General features: G+C 43.9%; 1 protein-coding gene across 2 annotated transcripts in view; it reads left to right on the top strand.

The window, feature by feature from the left end:
- Nucleotides 1-12,738, top strand: part of LOC143806035 (suppressor APC domain-containing protein 2-like) — a 43,923-nt gene extending 31,185 nt beyond the window's left edge. For both annotated transcript variants that reach the window (XM_077285938.1, XM_077285937.1), the window contains 4 exons: nt 10,232-10,366; nt 10,513-10,611; nt 11,265-11,348; nt 12,271-12,738. In XM_077285938.1, coding sequence (XP_077142053.1) covers nt 10,232-10,366; nt 10,513-10,611; nt 11,265-11,348; nt 12,271-12,375 — 423 coding nt within the window. In that variant the 3' untranslated portion in view covers nt 12,376-12,738. The remainder of the gene's footprint in view (nt 1-10,231; nt 10,367-10,512; nt 10,612-11,264; nt 11,349-12,270) is intronic.
- Nucleotides 12,739-16,618: the final 3,880 nt, after the last annotated feature.

Below are 16,618 nucleotides of genomic sequence, written 5' to 3'. Positions count from 1 at the left end.
CTTATAAACACCTCTATAGAGAAAGCCTCAGGCTTCACATCTGTAAGCCCAAATTCGGTACTGATTAATTTCTTACATATCCTCAAAGCGATCTGTGCTCTGGTCACCTGATACAGGTAGACAAAGGGTTCTGCAAATGTTTTTTTTTTTTCTTGTTTTAATTTTTTGTCGAAATTGTAGACATGTTAGGCAGGTTCCTCCACCTGGAATATAATACTTCAAGAAATATTCTGTTCCTGGATTCTATATTCACATCAAGTGAATGTTAGGTTGCAACATGCCTATCTATCTATGTATCTGTCTGTCTACAGTTTTGGTGAACATTATTGGCTCATCTAAATTAACGCCTGAAATAACAAAATAAAAACCGTTATATGAAAGGAAAAGGGAGACACAAAGCGCAAATAGGGTCTTATCCCACAATAAGGAAGATAAATCACCAAGAAAGTTGCTCACCTGGTGAAGCCAAATGCAGGCTGGTAAAAATTTCGGCTGCCGCAGATCCACAGGCCGGTCACCGACCATATGAAGAAGTAAAACTATAGGAAATGTGGATTAAATCCGCGCTGCCGCAATAATGACAGTTGATAGTAGAATTAAGACAGTGGTTTATTCAACGCATTTCAAGGCTCCTATGGCCCCTTCTTCAGGATTTACCACATACAACATACCATAAAATAAAAACCGTGACACATGGCAGAAGACCTTATAGAGAAAAGTGCCCCCACCCACAGTGACACATAGTGGAGGAACCTATAGAGGAAAGTGTCCCCCACCTATAGTGACACATGGTGGAGGATCCCATAGAGAAAAGTGCCCCCACCTACAGTGTCACATGTTAAATGATCCCACAGAGAAATGTGCCCCCACATACAGTGACACAATGCGGAAGCTGGTGCAACAGCAGAGATGTTCGGATGCTATGGTCCTGATCCTGGCGATTTCCCAGAAACAAAAAGGCCTGAACCCCGGTCGCATCCTCTACCGCTGAGATTCTTGCAGACTGCAGATGGGAGAGCCAGGATCCAGGAACTGGTGAGTGAACTGCGAGACCTAGGCTGGTCAGATGCGACAAAGAGGTGAACCAGCACCAGATCTGGAGAAACGTTATCGGACCCTCTAGCCGCAAGGTACCGAGAGTTGGCATCCTGGAGTGTGGTCGGTACTTACGACTGTCAGTAGAGAAGGGGATCCATTAAAGAGTTTGGGACTCATCATCACATCTCGTTCAACCATCGGGCAGTAGAGACTGAACACTTGTTCAGTCCTTGTAGGAGTACAGCAACTACACTTTTAAAATATTTGAATGAGGCCCGCCAGTTGTTGCCTTTCAGGGGTCTTTGGATGACGGTCCTTATAATTATGTCCTGGCTTTGTACTTTGTGAAAAGCCTTTATGAGTTTAGAAGTACATAAACTACACTTTCAAAATATCTATGTAACAAATTTATTTATGGATTCAATTAGTCATACATACAGTTTAACATGGTTATTGCTAAATTACGGTGGTATGTGAAACAAAAAAAAAAGCATTAAAAAATGTGCCTGGGTTAAGTTTCTCACCCTACACTATTCTGTGGTCTGGGATAAATTTCTGTGATATCTAGCCATCCAAAAAAAGTTCAAAAATGTATCTGGATTCAATTAGTCATCCATACACTATTATGTTTTCAGGGGTTCATTTCGGTGGTATATAACACTCAAAAAACTTGTTAAGAAATACATCATAGAATCATAGAATGTTAGAGTTGGAAGGGACCTCAAAGGTCATCGTGTCCAACCCCCTGCTCAAAGTAGGATTCACTAAACCATCTCAGACAGATGTCTGTTTGAAAACTTCCATTGAAGGAGAACTCACCAACCACCTCTTGTGGCAGCCTGTTCCACTCATTGATCCCCCTCACTGTCAAAAAGCTTTTTTCTAATATCTAATCTGTATCTTCTCCCTTTCAGTTTCATTCCATTGCTTCTCGTGTTTCCATGTGCAAATGAGAATAAGGATGATCCCTCTACACTGAGACAGCCCTTCAGATATTTATATACAGCTATTAAGTCTCCTCTTAGCCTTCTTTTTTGCAAGCTAAATATTCCCAGATCCTTTAACTGTTCCTCGTAGGACATACTTTGCAGTCCGCTCACCATCCTGGTAGCTCTTTTCTGGGCTTGTTCCGGTTTTTCAATGTCTTTTTTGAAATGTGGAGCCCAGGACTGGACACAGTATTCCAGATGAGGCCTGACCAAGGACGAGTAGAGGGGGATAATTACGTGATCTAGAATCTATGCTTCTCTTAGTACATCCTTTTTTGCTTCTGCATCACACTGTTGACTCATGTGCAGTCTGTGTTCTATTAGTATACCCAAGTCGTTTTCACACTTGCTGTTGTTTAGTTCTATTCCTCCGGTATTGGTATTGTATTGCTCATCCACACAGAATAACTTGCTCTTGGGTACAATTCATTGCTATATAAGTCTTCTTTCAGACTTCCGTTGGTACGCGGCCATCGCTAAGCGTCGGCGCGACGTACCGACGGACGTTGAAGTTTTTTAGCACAACGTGGGCAGCAGATGCAGTGTTTCAATGCGTCTGCTGCCCATTGTGAAATCCCAGGGAGAAGGGGGTGGAGTTCCGGCCGCACCTGCGCAGTTTAAAATGCAGGGCCCGACAAATAAAAAACGTTCCCTTGAACGTTTTTTCGATACGACGGCCCGCCAAATACCGACGCATCCAGTGCACGACGTATGGAACGTGTGTCCATACGTCGCGATGCGTCGGTAATACAAGTCTATGTGAAAAAAACGCATCCTGCGTGCAACTTTGCAGGATGCGTTTTTTACATAGAACGACGCATTGCGATGTCTTGTAACAGACGGAAGTGTGAAAGTAGCCTAACCCTTCAAGAACTTGTTAACAAATTATCAGAATTATATTTCTCACCCATGCAGTATTATGTGTTCTTAGGTACATATCATTGATATATAACGCTCCATAAACTTGTTAAAAAATGTATCGGTATTATATTGCTCATGTATGTAGTATTACGTGGTCTTGGGTACATTTTGGTGGTACAAACAGAACAGAACAAAAGTTTGGACACACCTTCTCATTTAAAGATTTTTTTGTATTTTCATGACTATGAAAATTGTAAATTCACACGGAAGGCATCAAAACTATGAATTAACACATGTGGAATTATATACTTAACAAAAACGTGTGAAACAACTGAAAATATGTCTTATATTCTAGGTTCTTCAAAGTAGCCACCTTTTGCTTTGATGACTGCTTGAACACTCTTGGCATTCTCTTGATGAGCTTCAAGAGGTAGTCACCGGAAATGGTCTTCCAACAATCTTGAAGGAGTTTCCAGAGATGCTTAGCACTTGTTGACCCTTTTGCCTTCACTCTGCGGTCCAGCTCACTCCAAACCATCTCGATTGGGTTCAGGTCTGGTGACTGTGGAGGCCAGGTCATCTGGCATAGCACCCCATCACTCTCCTTCTTGGTCAAATAGCCCTTACACAGCTGGGAGGTGAGTTTGGGGTCATTGTCCTGTTGAAAAATAAATGATAGTCAAACTAAATGCAAACCGGATGGAATAGCATGCCGCTGCAAGATGCTGTGGTAGCCATGCTGGTTCAGTATGCCTTCAATTTTGAATAAATCCCCAACAGTGTCACCAGCAAAGCACCCCCACCATCACACCTCCTCCATGCTTCATGGTGGGAACCAGGCATGTAGAGTCCATCCGTTCACCTTTTCTGCGTCACAAAAACACGGTTGTTGGAACCAAAGATCTCAAATTTGGACTCATCACACCAAAGCACATATTTCCACTGGTCTAATGTCCATTCCTTGTGTTCTTTAGCCCAAACAAGTCTCTTCTGCTTGTTGCCTGTCCTTAGCAGTGGTTTCCTAGCAGCTATTTTACCATGAAGGCCTGCTGCACAAAGTCTCCTCTTAACAGTTGTTGTAGACATGTGTCTGCTGCTAGAACTCTGTGTGGCATTGACCTGGTCTCTAATCTGAGCTGCTGTTAACCTGCGATTTCTGAGGCTGGTGACTCGGATAAACTTATCCTCAGAAGCAGAGGAGGTGACTCTTGGTTTTCCTTTCCTGGGGCGGTCCTCATGTGAGCCAGTTTCTTTGTAGCGCTTGATGGTTTTTCAACTGCACTTGGAGACACTTTCAAAGTTTTCCCAATTTTTCTGACTGACTGACCTTCATTTCTTAAAGTAATGATGGCCACTCGTTTTTCTTTACTTAGCTGCTTTTTTCTTGCCATAATACAAATTCTAACAGTCTATTCAGTAGGACTATCAGCTGTGTATCTGCAGCGCCCCAGAGTCCTGGTCGTTGCAGTACTGTGGCTCCGCCGCTAAGGGGGGCTATGGTACGTCTGATGGCACTGAAGGGCTTCATCTGACCAGGTATCACAGACACCAATACATTTCACAGTCTGGCCTCCAGGGGGAGCTAAGGGTTCTATTTATTAGGCCACTCCTCACAATCTGGTAAAACTGGGGGTTAGGCAGGAAGTTAGTTCAGAAAGCTGGCTGGGTTGGAACCAGGCAACACTGTTGTGAACTCTGTTTTCGGGCTCCCTCTAGTGGTCACAAGCGGTACTGTGTAGTGTTGTCTTTCTGCAGGTTGGCAGCATCAGCTGGTTCGTTATCCTTGGTTGGTTTCTTATTTAGCTCACCTGGATACTCAGTTCCTTGCCTGCTCTCAATGTATTCAGTGCTCTTCAGATTCCTTGTGACTACCTTGCTCCCATTCTCTCCAAGACAAGCTAAGTTTTTGTTTGATCATTTTTTGATTATCAGCATTTATTATGTTTTTAGTCCAGCTCGCTAAAATGTGATTTCCTTGCTTGCTGGTTGCTCTAGGGGACTGAGTTTCTCCCCCCACACCGTTAGTTGGTGCGGGGGTTCTTGAAATCTCAGTGTGGATATTTTGTAAGGGTTTTTTACTGACCGCACAGACCCCTTTACTATTTTCTGCTATCTAGTATTAGTGGGCCTCATTTGCTAAATCTGTTTTCACCCCTGTGTATGTGCCTTCCTCTTACCTCACCGTTATTATATGTTGGGGGCTTCTATATCTTTGGGGATTATTTCTCTGGAGGCAAGAGAGGTCTTTCTTTCTCTCTAGGGGTAGTTAGTTCCTCAGGCTGGCTCGAGACGTCTAGGATTTTTAGACACGTTCACCGGCTACTTCTAGTGTGTTTGGATAGGTTCAGATTTGCGGTCAGTCCAGTTTGCCACCTCCCTAGAGCTTGTCCTATGTATGTTACTTAGCTGGAGTAATTTGTGATCCTCAACCACTAAGGATCATAACACAACACCTTGTGGCAGGGGGTGTTGTAGGGGAAGATTCAGAGGGGTCCCTGTCAGGGGTGGGATCCTGACAGAGGCCTAGCAATCAGAGAGAACGCTACGGGACCGCGCCTGCACGATATAGCGGCGGTACCCCAAGAAAGGACAAGAAGCGAGATTTATTGTGCTGAGTGAGAAACGAGATCAACGCAACTAGGAGAATACCAGTAGGAGTCGTGCTGTAAGATCGAGGCAACATCCTATTGAGGCGCATAACCGGTGGCCGGAACGCCGAGGAAGTATAGAGCTCCAAGCCAAACTTCAAACCTACGGCAGGACAGTCAGTCACAGGCAGGCTGTCTCACACAGACCCAGGAAGACACAGGGGGGTAACAACAGGAGAGGGGTGACGATAGAGCCCAGGAAGAACCTCCGAGCCTCCCCGTCATACGGGTGCATCCTAACCGTAAGATCAGGGGGACGTAGAAGAACATCAGAATCGAGTTGTGAGGGAACACGAGAAACAGACACAACAGTTGTGGGGTACTATCCCGTAAGCACAGCAGGGGAGGACCACAACACAAGCGCAGGAAGGTAGGCACAGATTTCCACCTGTAAAGGGAACTCTGGAGGTGCCATCGGACCGGCCGGACTTGCGCAGCCCTGTTAACCGTATTCCGGATTGAGGACTCAGAAGCCTTCAGTAAAGAGGTAAAGAGACTGCAACCTGGTGTCCTCATTATTTACTGCAACCTGCACCGCACCACCACAACATCATCACCATTCCCTCCACCTTTATTGTACGCCCCTCAGCAGGGTCACGGACCGGGTCTAGCCACCGTGACAACCCCAGAGCAGAGACTCAGAGGCCCGGTACCGGGTACCCCTCGGCCCTGCGGCAGTGGGGGCGCTACATATCCACCAGACTTCTGCACAACGCAACTGATGGTCCCAACACCATTTATAAGGCAAGAAATCCAACTTATTAAACCTGACAGGGCACACCTGTGAAGTGAAAACCATTTCCGGTGACTACCTCTTGAAGCTCATCAAGAGAATGCTAAGAGTGTGCAAAATATTTAGAATTGAGAGTCATCAGTGGTTGATACCTTTTAATGGCTAACTGAAAAGATGGTAACAAATTGCAAGCTTTCGAGACTACTCAGGCCTCTTCATCAGGCCAGAGGCCTGAGTAGTCTCAAAAGCTTGCAATTTGTTACCATCTTTTCAGTTAGCCATTAAAAGGTATCGACCACTGAGGACTCTCAATTCTAAATATTTTTCTATTTACTGGCTAACACGGTACCAAGATATATATCTTTCCTGTATCAAGAGTGTGCAAAGCAGTCATCAAAGCAAAAGGTGGCTACTTTGAAGAACCTAGAATATAAGACATATTTTCAGTTGTTTTGCACTTTTTTGTTAAGTATATATTTCCACATGTGTTTATTTATAGTTTTGATGCCTTCAGTGTGAATTTACAATTTTCATAGTCATAAAAATACAGAAAAATCTTTAAATGAGAAGGTGTGTCCAAACTTTTACTCTGTACTGTAACTCTCCAATAAAACTTTACATTTTTTTTCCTAATTCAATTAGTAATCCATACAGATTGACGTGCTTTGTGTAAAATTACAGTGGGATAACATTTTTATAAACCTCTTGTCCTGGTAAAATGTAATTATTTTTTTTGTCCAAAAACTGTCTATTGTCACATATACTGTACGACTTGGTTTGTGTGCATTTTATTTGGTTTGAAACAAAATCCAAAATTGGTCTGGTAAAAGGTGTAGAAATTTGATTGTTCAAAAATTTACTTTTGTCACATATATTAGACACTGAAATTCCCTGCACAATGGGATTAGTAGAAAGTCAAAATAACTCTGCAATATAAATCAAAAACAGGACAGGACAGGTTGATTAGGGCAAACAGGGGAATCATAGAGTATATTAGACTTAAATAAACACATTTTATTAACAATAAATAATAACACATTAAAATGAAAACAGAGTATCACTACTTATGCAGGATTTCGTTGGGGATCCAAAAGGGAAGTACCGCTACAGTACACAGGTAAGTATAGGCAAGAATTTAGGTACAAAATATAAAGTCACACAATTTCATGATACCTTCTTAGTGTCCATGCCCTCAAGATATTTTTGGCAAGAAGGGAAAAGTTTTAAAAGATGGTCAAGCAATACCTGGCCGACCATGCCAGCGTACTCCCCAATTCCTTTGTGACCTTCAGCTATTGGGTTTTACAGCTCAACACCTGGCAAGAGCTGTTCCTCTATGACTTGGAGGTGATGTGCTGCCCTGCGGCTAGCATCTTGTCTGAGCGGATTTTTAGTGCCGCGGGGTGGTGTGGGGGGTGTCATAACTGACAGGTGCTTTTGCCTGTCAACGGAAAGTGCTGACAGACTCACTCTGATAACAATGAACAAAGCCTGACTTAGGCCTGACTTTTACACACCACAAGATAATAGCAGCACATCATATAAAGTGTTTTCAATGTTTTATATTTGAATGAGGCTTGCCAATTGTTGCCTTCTAGGGTCTATGAATGACCCTACTTATTCTTTTTTCCTGGCTTTGCACTTTGTGTAAAGCCTTAATGAGTGTAGGAGAGACACAACTACACTTTGTTCACAATATTTGAATGAGGCAATACAGTTGGTGCCTACAATGGTGTATGGATGACCCTGCTTGTAATTTTTGGCAGGATTTGCACTTAGTACATAGAATTAAGAATCTTGGAGTACAGCTACATGACAATTTGAACAGAATGTGTATGAGAACCTCCTTTATGTCTAATGCAGTGTGTATCAGAGTCTCTAATTTTTGCAAGATCTTGCTTCCTTCATAAACTAAACTGAAATTTCTTATTTTTTTAATAAGAAATTAAATGATGGTTTACTTAAATTATAATTTTTTCTAAATTATTTTTAAATTTTGCCTTTATATATGTCAGTATACAGGAATAATTGTTTCTTAACATTTTTTCCCTGTAAAATGCAATTTCTCGTTGATTTGGAATGTTTCATTATCACTCCTTAAAGTGGAGTAAAAGTGTGACACCATTGTTCTCAGCAGCGATTTGGGAGTCAGAGATCCTTCCTGCGGTCTTCCCCATGATCTTTTCCTTCAATTCAGCACTTTTCCCATTCAATTCAACATTTTCACTGCTCCCTAGACCTCTTTGTAGGGTCTGGTGGAAAAAAGCTTGGCTTTCCCATTGACTCCTATTATACTTGTTTCGCAAAACGAGCATGTGAGTATTAGGAATTGCCCAGTTTGAGCAACGAGCACCCAAGCATTTTAGTGCTTGCTGATATCTATCTATGATCTATCTATCTATCATCTATCTTTTATCTATTGTAGTGCAGCAGGGTAGGTGCAGTGTGACAGATAGACAGGGACCACAGGAAAGTTCAAAGCAAATGTCTTTTATGTCGAAAAAAACTCACACGAAGGAATGATGTCGTCCATATTGCAGTTGGGTTTCCGTAAACACAGTCCAGAACGCAGAACCCGTTGCCGTGGACGATGGCACCATCATGTCTTTTGGTTGTGTCAGCCGTCTTGAGTTTCCTAGCTCTGTGTTAGCTTCACACAGACCTGGGTTGCACAGAGCCACCTCCTCTGCAACTTCCAAACTCCAAACTGACACCCCCAAAGCAAAAACTGACAGATTTAAATGGAATTGTGGTCATAGAGCCACTTCCAAAACCCAGAGTGGAGAGAGGGATTCACCCCACTACCAAACCTGCAAATCCCTCTAAAAATAAAAGCCCTTAATGGGTTTTCCTAACAACCTGACTGAGTCACTACTTGGACCCAATCCACTCTTTCTTTTATTTTGCCTTGTGACTCCCAGGCGCCCTGCTGTGAAGACAAGGCCCTCCAGCGGGTTTAATAGGACTCTGTCCACATCCTGGGAAACACATATCGACCCTCGCATATGATTCTGTCATGGTTAGGACATGGTTAATGTCCTGTTCTCTCAGGGTTAATTCTGCTGGCCTCCTTTTCGATCTGGGAGGGGTATTTATACTCACTCAAGACTAGGATTCCCTGTCAGCTATACTTATGTCTTGTCTGTGTGCCTGACCTCTGGAGTGTTTGATCGGTTTGCATTTGTGTTCCTTGCTCTTTGTGCGTTGCTCTTCTCGTTTGTTCTTTTGGATTTCTGACCTCTGGCTTCTCTTCTGACAATCCCCTGTCTCTCCCCTTTCGTACTTCTTGATCCCCTGGTTCTGATCTTAGCTTGTTTGACTATTCTCCTGTGTGTATCGTCTCCTCTGCATCCTGGCATTTGGCTCTGCCCCGACCACCTCCCACTCTGTTACTCTGTTACCTGGTTAGTAACCTGGCGTTTTGCTCAGCTCCCTTGCTGCTGTGTGCAGCTCTCCCTGCAGCAGTATTACCTGGGAGCCGTGACAGATCCCCTTCATAGCTTCACACTATGTTTCTATCATGTATCTATTATCTCTCTGTCTATCTCTATCTTTCCATCATCTACCTATTATTTATCTATCTATTATCTATTTATCTATCTATTATCTATCTATCTATCTATCTATCTATCTATTATCTATCTATTATCTATCTGTCTATTATCTATCTATTTATTATCTATTATCTATCTATCTATTATCTATATATCGATCTATTTATTATCTATCTATCTATCTATCTTACATTTCTATTGTTACATAGTTATTATCTGTAGTATTATGTTTGTCTGTTTCTGTATTATTAAGAATTCCATTGCTAGAACTACAGATTAATGATCCTATAATTCCTCCTGCCGGTCTTTTCTGTTTTCTCTCCTTTCTGTAGAACATTCCTCGTCCGCCCATTCACTCCCTGTTCTGTAATGTCACGACAAGTTGTGAAAACTCTTTTTTTCCTACAGCTGCGTCGTATGAAAGAACTGGAGCAAGAGCGAGACGCTCTTCTAGACGGTGTCCAACTGGTGGACCGTGCCCGGGACTGGTACAGAGAGCGTCTACAGGTCTCCGAGCAGCAGAGGGATTGGCCGGGCACCTTGGTATGGATATCGCCATTTATGCCTTTGTATGAGATGATAGACTCCCACCAGTTATATTACCCCGCACCACTGTCCACTTGCCCCCTAGACTCAATGCCCAGTAGATTAGTACAATATAAACTTGATGCTATGCTTCTTCTCCCCAGGACCAGATTCCGCCGCCTCCTCTCCTTGGCTCCACGGTTTTGGTGCAGATCCAAGAAGTCAACAGATTCTTGAGTGACCTCATCTCACTTCCTGAAAAGGTGGCAGACGCTAATACTTGTGGACCTGTCATAAATATGTATTTTCTTACCTGGTGAAAATGCTGCTGTTCTCCTGAATCCGGCAATGTTTTTCTTGTGTTCCTGGGCCTCTCCATTCCTGAGATATGGCCTTCTCGTCCTTACATATAGAAATGCTCCTTTTATCCAAAAGGGTGTGGTTCCCAACGTTTCCCTACGGGAGTCTTCTTGAAGATCACGCCCATTTGGATAGCAAGACTAGATTTATGCACAAGGAAGAGGAGACCATATCTCAGGAATGGAGAGGGTCAGGAAGAAAAGAAAAACATTGCCAGATTCAGGAGAACAGCTGGATTTACACCAGCTAAAAACATTACATCATTATGGCAAATGACAGTGCCTCTTTAAAGGGGTTGTCCAATATTACACAAATAAAGCTTAAAGGGGTATTCCCACAGTATAAGCCATAAATGCAAGATAGGTCCCTATTCCATCTCTGGAACCTCACCTACCTTAGAGAGTATCGAAGCTACGACAAGAGTTGGGAGGTGGGACCTGCACCTATCACAGATTTATGCCATATCCTGTGGATGCTGATTTGTTTTCCCCCATACTTTATACCTCAGCTCTATGTGCTAACATATCTTGACCATATATCACCTATGAGTTTTTAGGTCAATCGGAGACAAGCCCCTTACTCAACCAAGCATCCAGACCCCATCACCACCTTGAAGTTCCAGAACCAACTGCTGACCAGGGTAAGTGAGCGATGGCAATAAAAGCCAGAGCTCCTACTGTATATGCTTGATGGAAGGGAGATTTTTTTAATTATTTTTTCTTAAAGGAAACCTACACTCTTGGAAATGCTCAGCAATCTACGTGCAACTTGTTATGGAGCTGGAGATGCTGAGCAGATTGATATATAGTTTTGTGGGAAAATATTCTGTATAATATGTATTTTTTTTCATTTAAAACCCTGCATTCTAGTAAAGTCCAGTGGGCAGTCTTATTGACTTAATAGGACCACCCACTGGACTACTAAGCATAGAAAAAGCAGGAATTAAAAAATAATTAAGTTCTATTGAATATTTCCCCATTAATCCTTATATCAAACTGTTCAGGTTCACTTGCTCTATAAGATGCCGTCTACAGATCAGACTTTTTTTGTTTAGTTTTAGGGTTTTTTTTCTTCTTTTTTTAATCCTTTTTTATATGTTGTCCAAAATGGCAGTTTTTTTTAACTCCCTGTGTATGAAGCACTATCAGTGATTATTGTCTTCTAACTTTCCTCTGCTCTCCTGATTATTATTTTTTTTTATTCGCTATTCTGTTCCAGAGATATGGTCTTCTTATTTAGTGCTAATTTATATGGGTTATTCCCAAGGGGGTGTGATTCACAGGATCCTCTGGGGCGTGTCTTTAGCTGCTCTGCATAATTACCCTGTGAACCACGCCCCCTTAGTAAAAAATAAACCCAAGATAGACAAAATAGAACTAAATTAAAAGGTTCATATGTAATGGAATAGTTAGGAGACCAGCCGGAATAAAATATAGGCAAATAGTGAACACCTTTGATCTGGTGACAGGACCCCTTTAAAGGGGCAGCCCCTGCTGCGGTGGGGGTTCTATAGACATAGTGACAAAATGTGACTGTCCTGACAGGCGGATGTGTCCTTACAGGAACTTTCCGTACAGAATGAAAGGATATGGAAACTGCAGAGAGAGAATGAGGCGCTATACAGAGAGCTGGAGGAGCGGCACATACACAGAGCCACCTTCATCTGACACTGGACGGGCCCAGGGACCGCCGTGCTGGAGGACTGCGAATACTGCGGCCATTCGTGGTGGACCTAACACTATCTGGCCCTCAGCTTCTATAGCGGCAGCTGCATTCCTGGCCTGTGTCTGATCTGCTATCCAGGCCCACATGGTGCTTTGTAATATACCGTCCTGCAGAGCATCGCTCCTCACCCGACATGGACCTTGCAGACTGTCACTAACAGCAGAGACTTGAGATGTAAAGCAGAGGACGTGTCTGCAGAGTATCATGCACAGAACTGCTGCCGGGCTTTACAATGAGGCAGCCCTACGTAGGGTTGTGTGAAGCCCACCTATGGTTTGTACTACAAATATAATGACTGGTTTACAGTATGGGATGATTTGTGCTCTGTGATGGAAATAAAGACCAGGAGGATTCCAGGGACCGATCCAGTGGGTCCTGATCATCATGATCGTCTGTTTGCTTTCCAGGCACAGCGCCATACATTGCATAGTGGTTACTCCGTCCAATTTGCCTTAAACGGACGATTGTTTAAATCTGTTTTTTATGTGAAATGTATCATCGTAATTTCACATATGTATTGCCGAGATCTTTCAGTTTCCACACTGGCCACTAGGTCGAATACTGGACTCGTACGTCCATTTCTTTTCTGCAGTCATAGACGGTCTCTTACTAGGCATCTCTGAGGAGGTGAGCTGTGACATCCCCTATTGTGAATGGTGGATCCTGTGTTATCTACTGTATATAGAGGTGTTCTCAGCCATTGTACAGTAGGAGGAGGAGGTGAGCTGTGACATCCCCTATTGTGAATGGTGGATCCTGTGTTATCTACTGTATATAGAGGTGTTATCAGTCATTGTACAGTAGGAGGAGGTGAGCTGTGACATCCCCTATTGTGAATGGTGGATAATGTGTTATCTACTGTATATAGAGGTGTTATCAGTCATTGTACAGGAGGAGGAGGTGAGCAGTGACACCATTCACCTATTGTGAATGGTGGATCCTGTGTTATCTACTGTATATAGAGGTGTTATCAGTCATTGTACAGGAGGAGGAGGTGAGCTGCGACATCACCTATTGTGAATGGTGGATCCTGTGTTATTTACTGTATATAGAGGTGTTATCAGTCATTGTACAGGAGGAGGAGAAGGTGAGCTGTGATATCACCTATTGTGAATGGTGGATCCTGTGTTATCTACTGTATATAGAGGTATCAGTCATTGTACAGGAGGAGGAGGTGAGCTGTGACATCATCTATTGTGAATGGTGGATCCTGTGTTATCTACTGTATATAGAGGTGTTATCAGTCATTGTACAGGAGGAGGAGGAGGTGAGCTGTGACATCATCTATTGTGAATGGTGGATCCTGTGTTATCTACTGTGTATAGCGGTGTTATCAGTCATTGTACAGGAGGAGGAGGTGAGCTGTGACATCACCTATTGTGAATGGTGGATCTTGTGTTATGTACCGTATATAGAGGTGTTATCAGTCATTGTACAGGAGGAGGAGGTGAGCTGTGACATCACCTATTGTAGATGGTGGATCCTGTGTTATCTACTGTATATAGAGGTGTTATCAGTCATTGGACAGGAGGAGGAGGTGAGCTGTGACATCACCTATTGTAGATGGTGGATCCTGTGTTATCTACTGTATATAGAGGTGTTATCAGTCATTGTACAGGAGAAGGAGGTGAGCTGCGACATCACCTATTGTGAATGGTGGATCCTGTGTTATTTACTGTATATAGAGGTGTTATCAGTAATTGTACAGGAGGAGGAGAAGGTGAGCTGTGATAACACAGGATCCACCATTCACAATAGGTGATATCACAGCTCACCTTCTCCTCCTCCTGTACAATGACTGATAACACCTCTATATACAGTAAATAACACATGATCCACCATTCACAATAGGTGATGTCGCAGCTCACCTCCTCCTCCTGTACAATGACTGATAACACCTCTATATACAGTAGATAACACAGGATCCACCATTCACAATAGATGATGTCACAGCTCACCTCCTCCTCCTGTACAATGACTGATACCTCTATATACAGTAGATAACACAGGATCCACCATTCACAATAGGTGATATCTACTGTATATAGAGGTATCAGTCATTGTACAGGAGGAGGAGGTGAGCTGTGACATCATCTATTGTGAATGGTGGATCCTGTGTTATCTACTGTATATAGAGGTGTTATCAGTCATTGTACAGGAGGAGGAGGAGGTGAGCTGTGACATCATCTATTGTGAATGGTGGATCCTGTGTTATCTACTGTGTATAGCGGTGTTATCAGTCATTGTACAGGAGGAGGAGGTGAGCTGTGACATCACCTATTGTGAATGGTGGATCTTGTGTTATGTACCGTATATAGAGGTGTTATCAGTCATTGTACAGGAGGAGGAGGTGAGCTGTGACATCACCTATTGTAGATGGTGGATCCTGTGTTATCTACTGTATATAGAGGTGTTATAAGTCATTGGACAGGAGGAGGAGGTGAGCTGTGACATCACCTATTGTGAATGGTGGATCATGTGTTATCTACTCAGTCATTCTAATCCTGTCTGTCATGATAATGAGACAGCTGAAAAGTGATCTGTACAGAATAAAAGGTGTGAAACTAAATCTAAGCTTAGTAGCCAGTTTAAAAATTGCAAGATTTGATTGATGGGTGTGCTGGAAGTTGGACCCCCATCAATCTGATAAAGATACGCCAATCATATAAATGATATGTCTGCCACCCCTAGAGGGTGCTCACTACATGTGGTTTTGGACAGACACTGTATATCTCAGTGGTGGCGGTATAAACAGGGCCGACGTCACCACTCGGTGCACCCGGGCAAGTGCTGGGGCCCCGAGCAGGTGGGAAGGCATTTGCCATCGGGGACACCGGAACGCTATGGGAGCCTGGTGTCAGTGAATGGCTCCCCTCGTTTGCTCTGGGCCCAGGCACTTGCAATACTTACCTCTCCCCGTTCCTGCGCTGCGGCGTTTCCTGACTGTGATGTTTCAGGTCAGAGGGCACGATGACGTCACTACAGTGCGTCCTCTGCCTGAACAATCACAGTGCAGAGAGCCGGAAGACGGTCTGGAGCAGAGCAATGGCCAGCGAGGAGAGGTGAGGATTTAATTTTTTTTTAATGTTTGGAGCATTATATGGGGCCCATCATATACTGTATGGAGCATTATGTAGAGCTCATGTATGGAGCAATATATGGTGCCCATTACATATGGAACCTTATATGGGGCTCATTATTTTGTATGGAGCATTATGTGACTATGTTGTGCCCATAATACTGTATGGAGAAAAATAAGGGGCTTATTATACTGTATGGAGCAATATATGGTGATCATTATTCTGTATGGAGCAATATATAAGGCTCATAATTCTGTATGGAGCAATATATGTGGCTTCAGGGCCACCATGAAGGCATCACTGCCCTTACTGCTGTATGGGGCATGGTAAGCAGCAGTACAGAGGGGGGACCTCAGGTCCGGGACCCCCCTCTTGTACTTCTGCTCACCGGGCCCCACGTGCTGTGCGCCATCGGGTCCCAAGTGCTGTGCACTGTGGTGCACACATTGGTGCTGGAGCCCAGGAACTTTCTCGGAGCTGTGCATGGCCGTCTAACCTTGATGGCTGCACAGCTCCCGCTCCCTCCGTGTTCTCTGTGAGGGAGTGGGGCTGCACATGATGAAGTGGGGTGTAAAAGGGACTGTACATGAAGTGGGGGGTAAAAGAGGACTACACCCAATGAAGTGGGGAAAGTGGGGCTGCATATGATGAAGTGAGGGGTAAGGGGGACTGCACATGATGAAGTGGGGGGTAAGGGGGACTGCATATGATAAAGTGGGGGGAGTGGGGCTGCACATGATGAAGTGGGGGGAGCAGGGCTGCACATGATGATGTGGGGGGTGAGGGTGACTGCAAGTTATGCAGTGGGGGGTGTGGTTGACTGCAAATGATGAAGTGGTGGGAAGGGGGACTGCAAATGATGATGTGGGGGATAAGGGGGACTGCACATGATGAAGTGGGGGGGTAAAGTGGACTGCACATGATGAAGTGGGGGGAGTGGGGCTGCACATGATGATGTGGGGGGATTGGGGCTGCATATGATAAAGTGGGGCGGTAAGGGGGACTGCATATGGTGAAGTGGGGGGAGTGGGGCTGCTCATGATAAAGTGGGGCGGTAAGGGGGACTGCATATGGTGAAGTGGGGGGAGTGGGGCTGCTCATGATA

The sequence above is a fragment of the Ranitomeya variabilis genome, chromosome 2 (genome assembly GCF_051348905.1).
Source record: "Ranitomeya variabilis isolate aRanVar5 chromosome 2, aRanVar5.hap1, whole genome shotgun sequence".
NCBI classification, from domain to species: domain Eukaryota; kingdom Metazoa; phylum Chordata; class Amphibia; order Anura; family Dendrobatidae; genus Ranitomeya; species Ranitomeya variabilis.
Note: the sequence above shows the minus strand (reverse complement) of the source record. Positions and strands in the feature narration are given on the sequence as shown.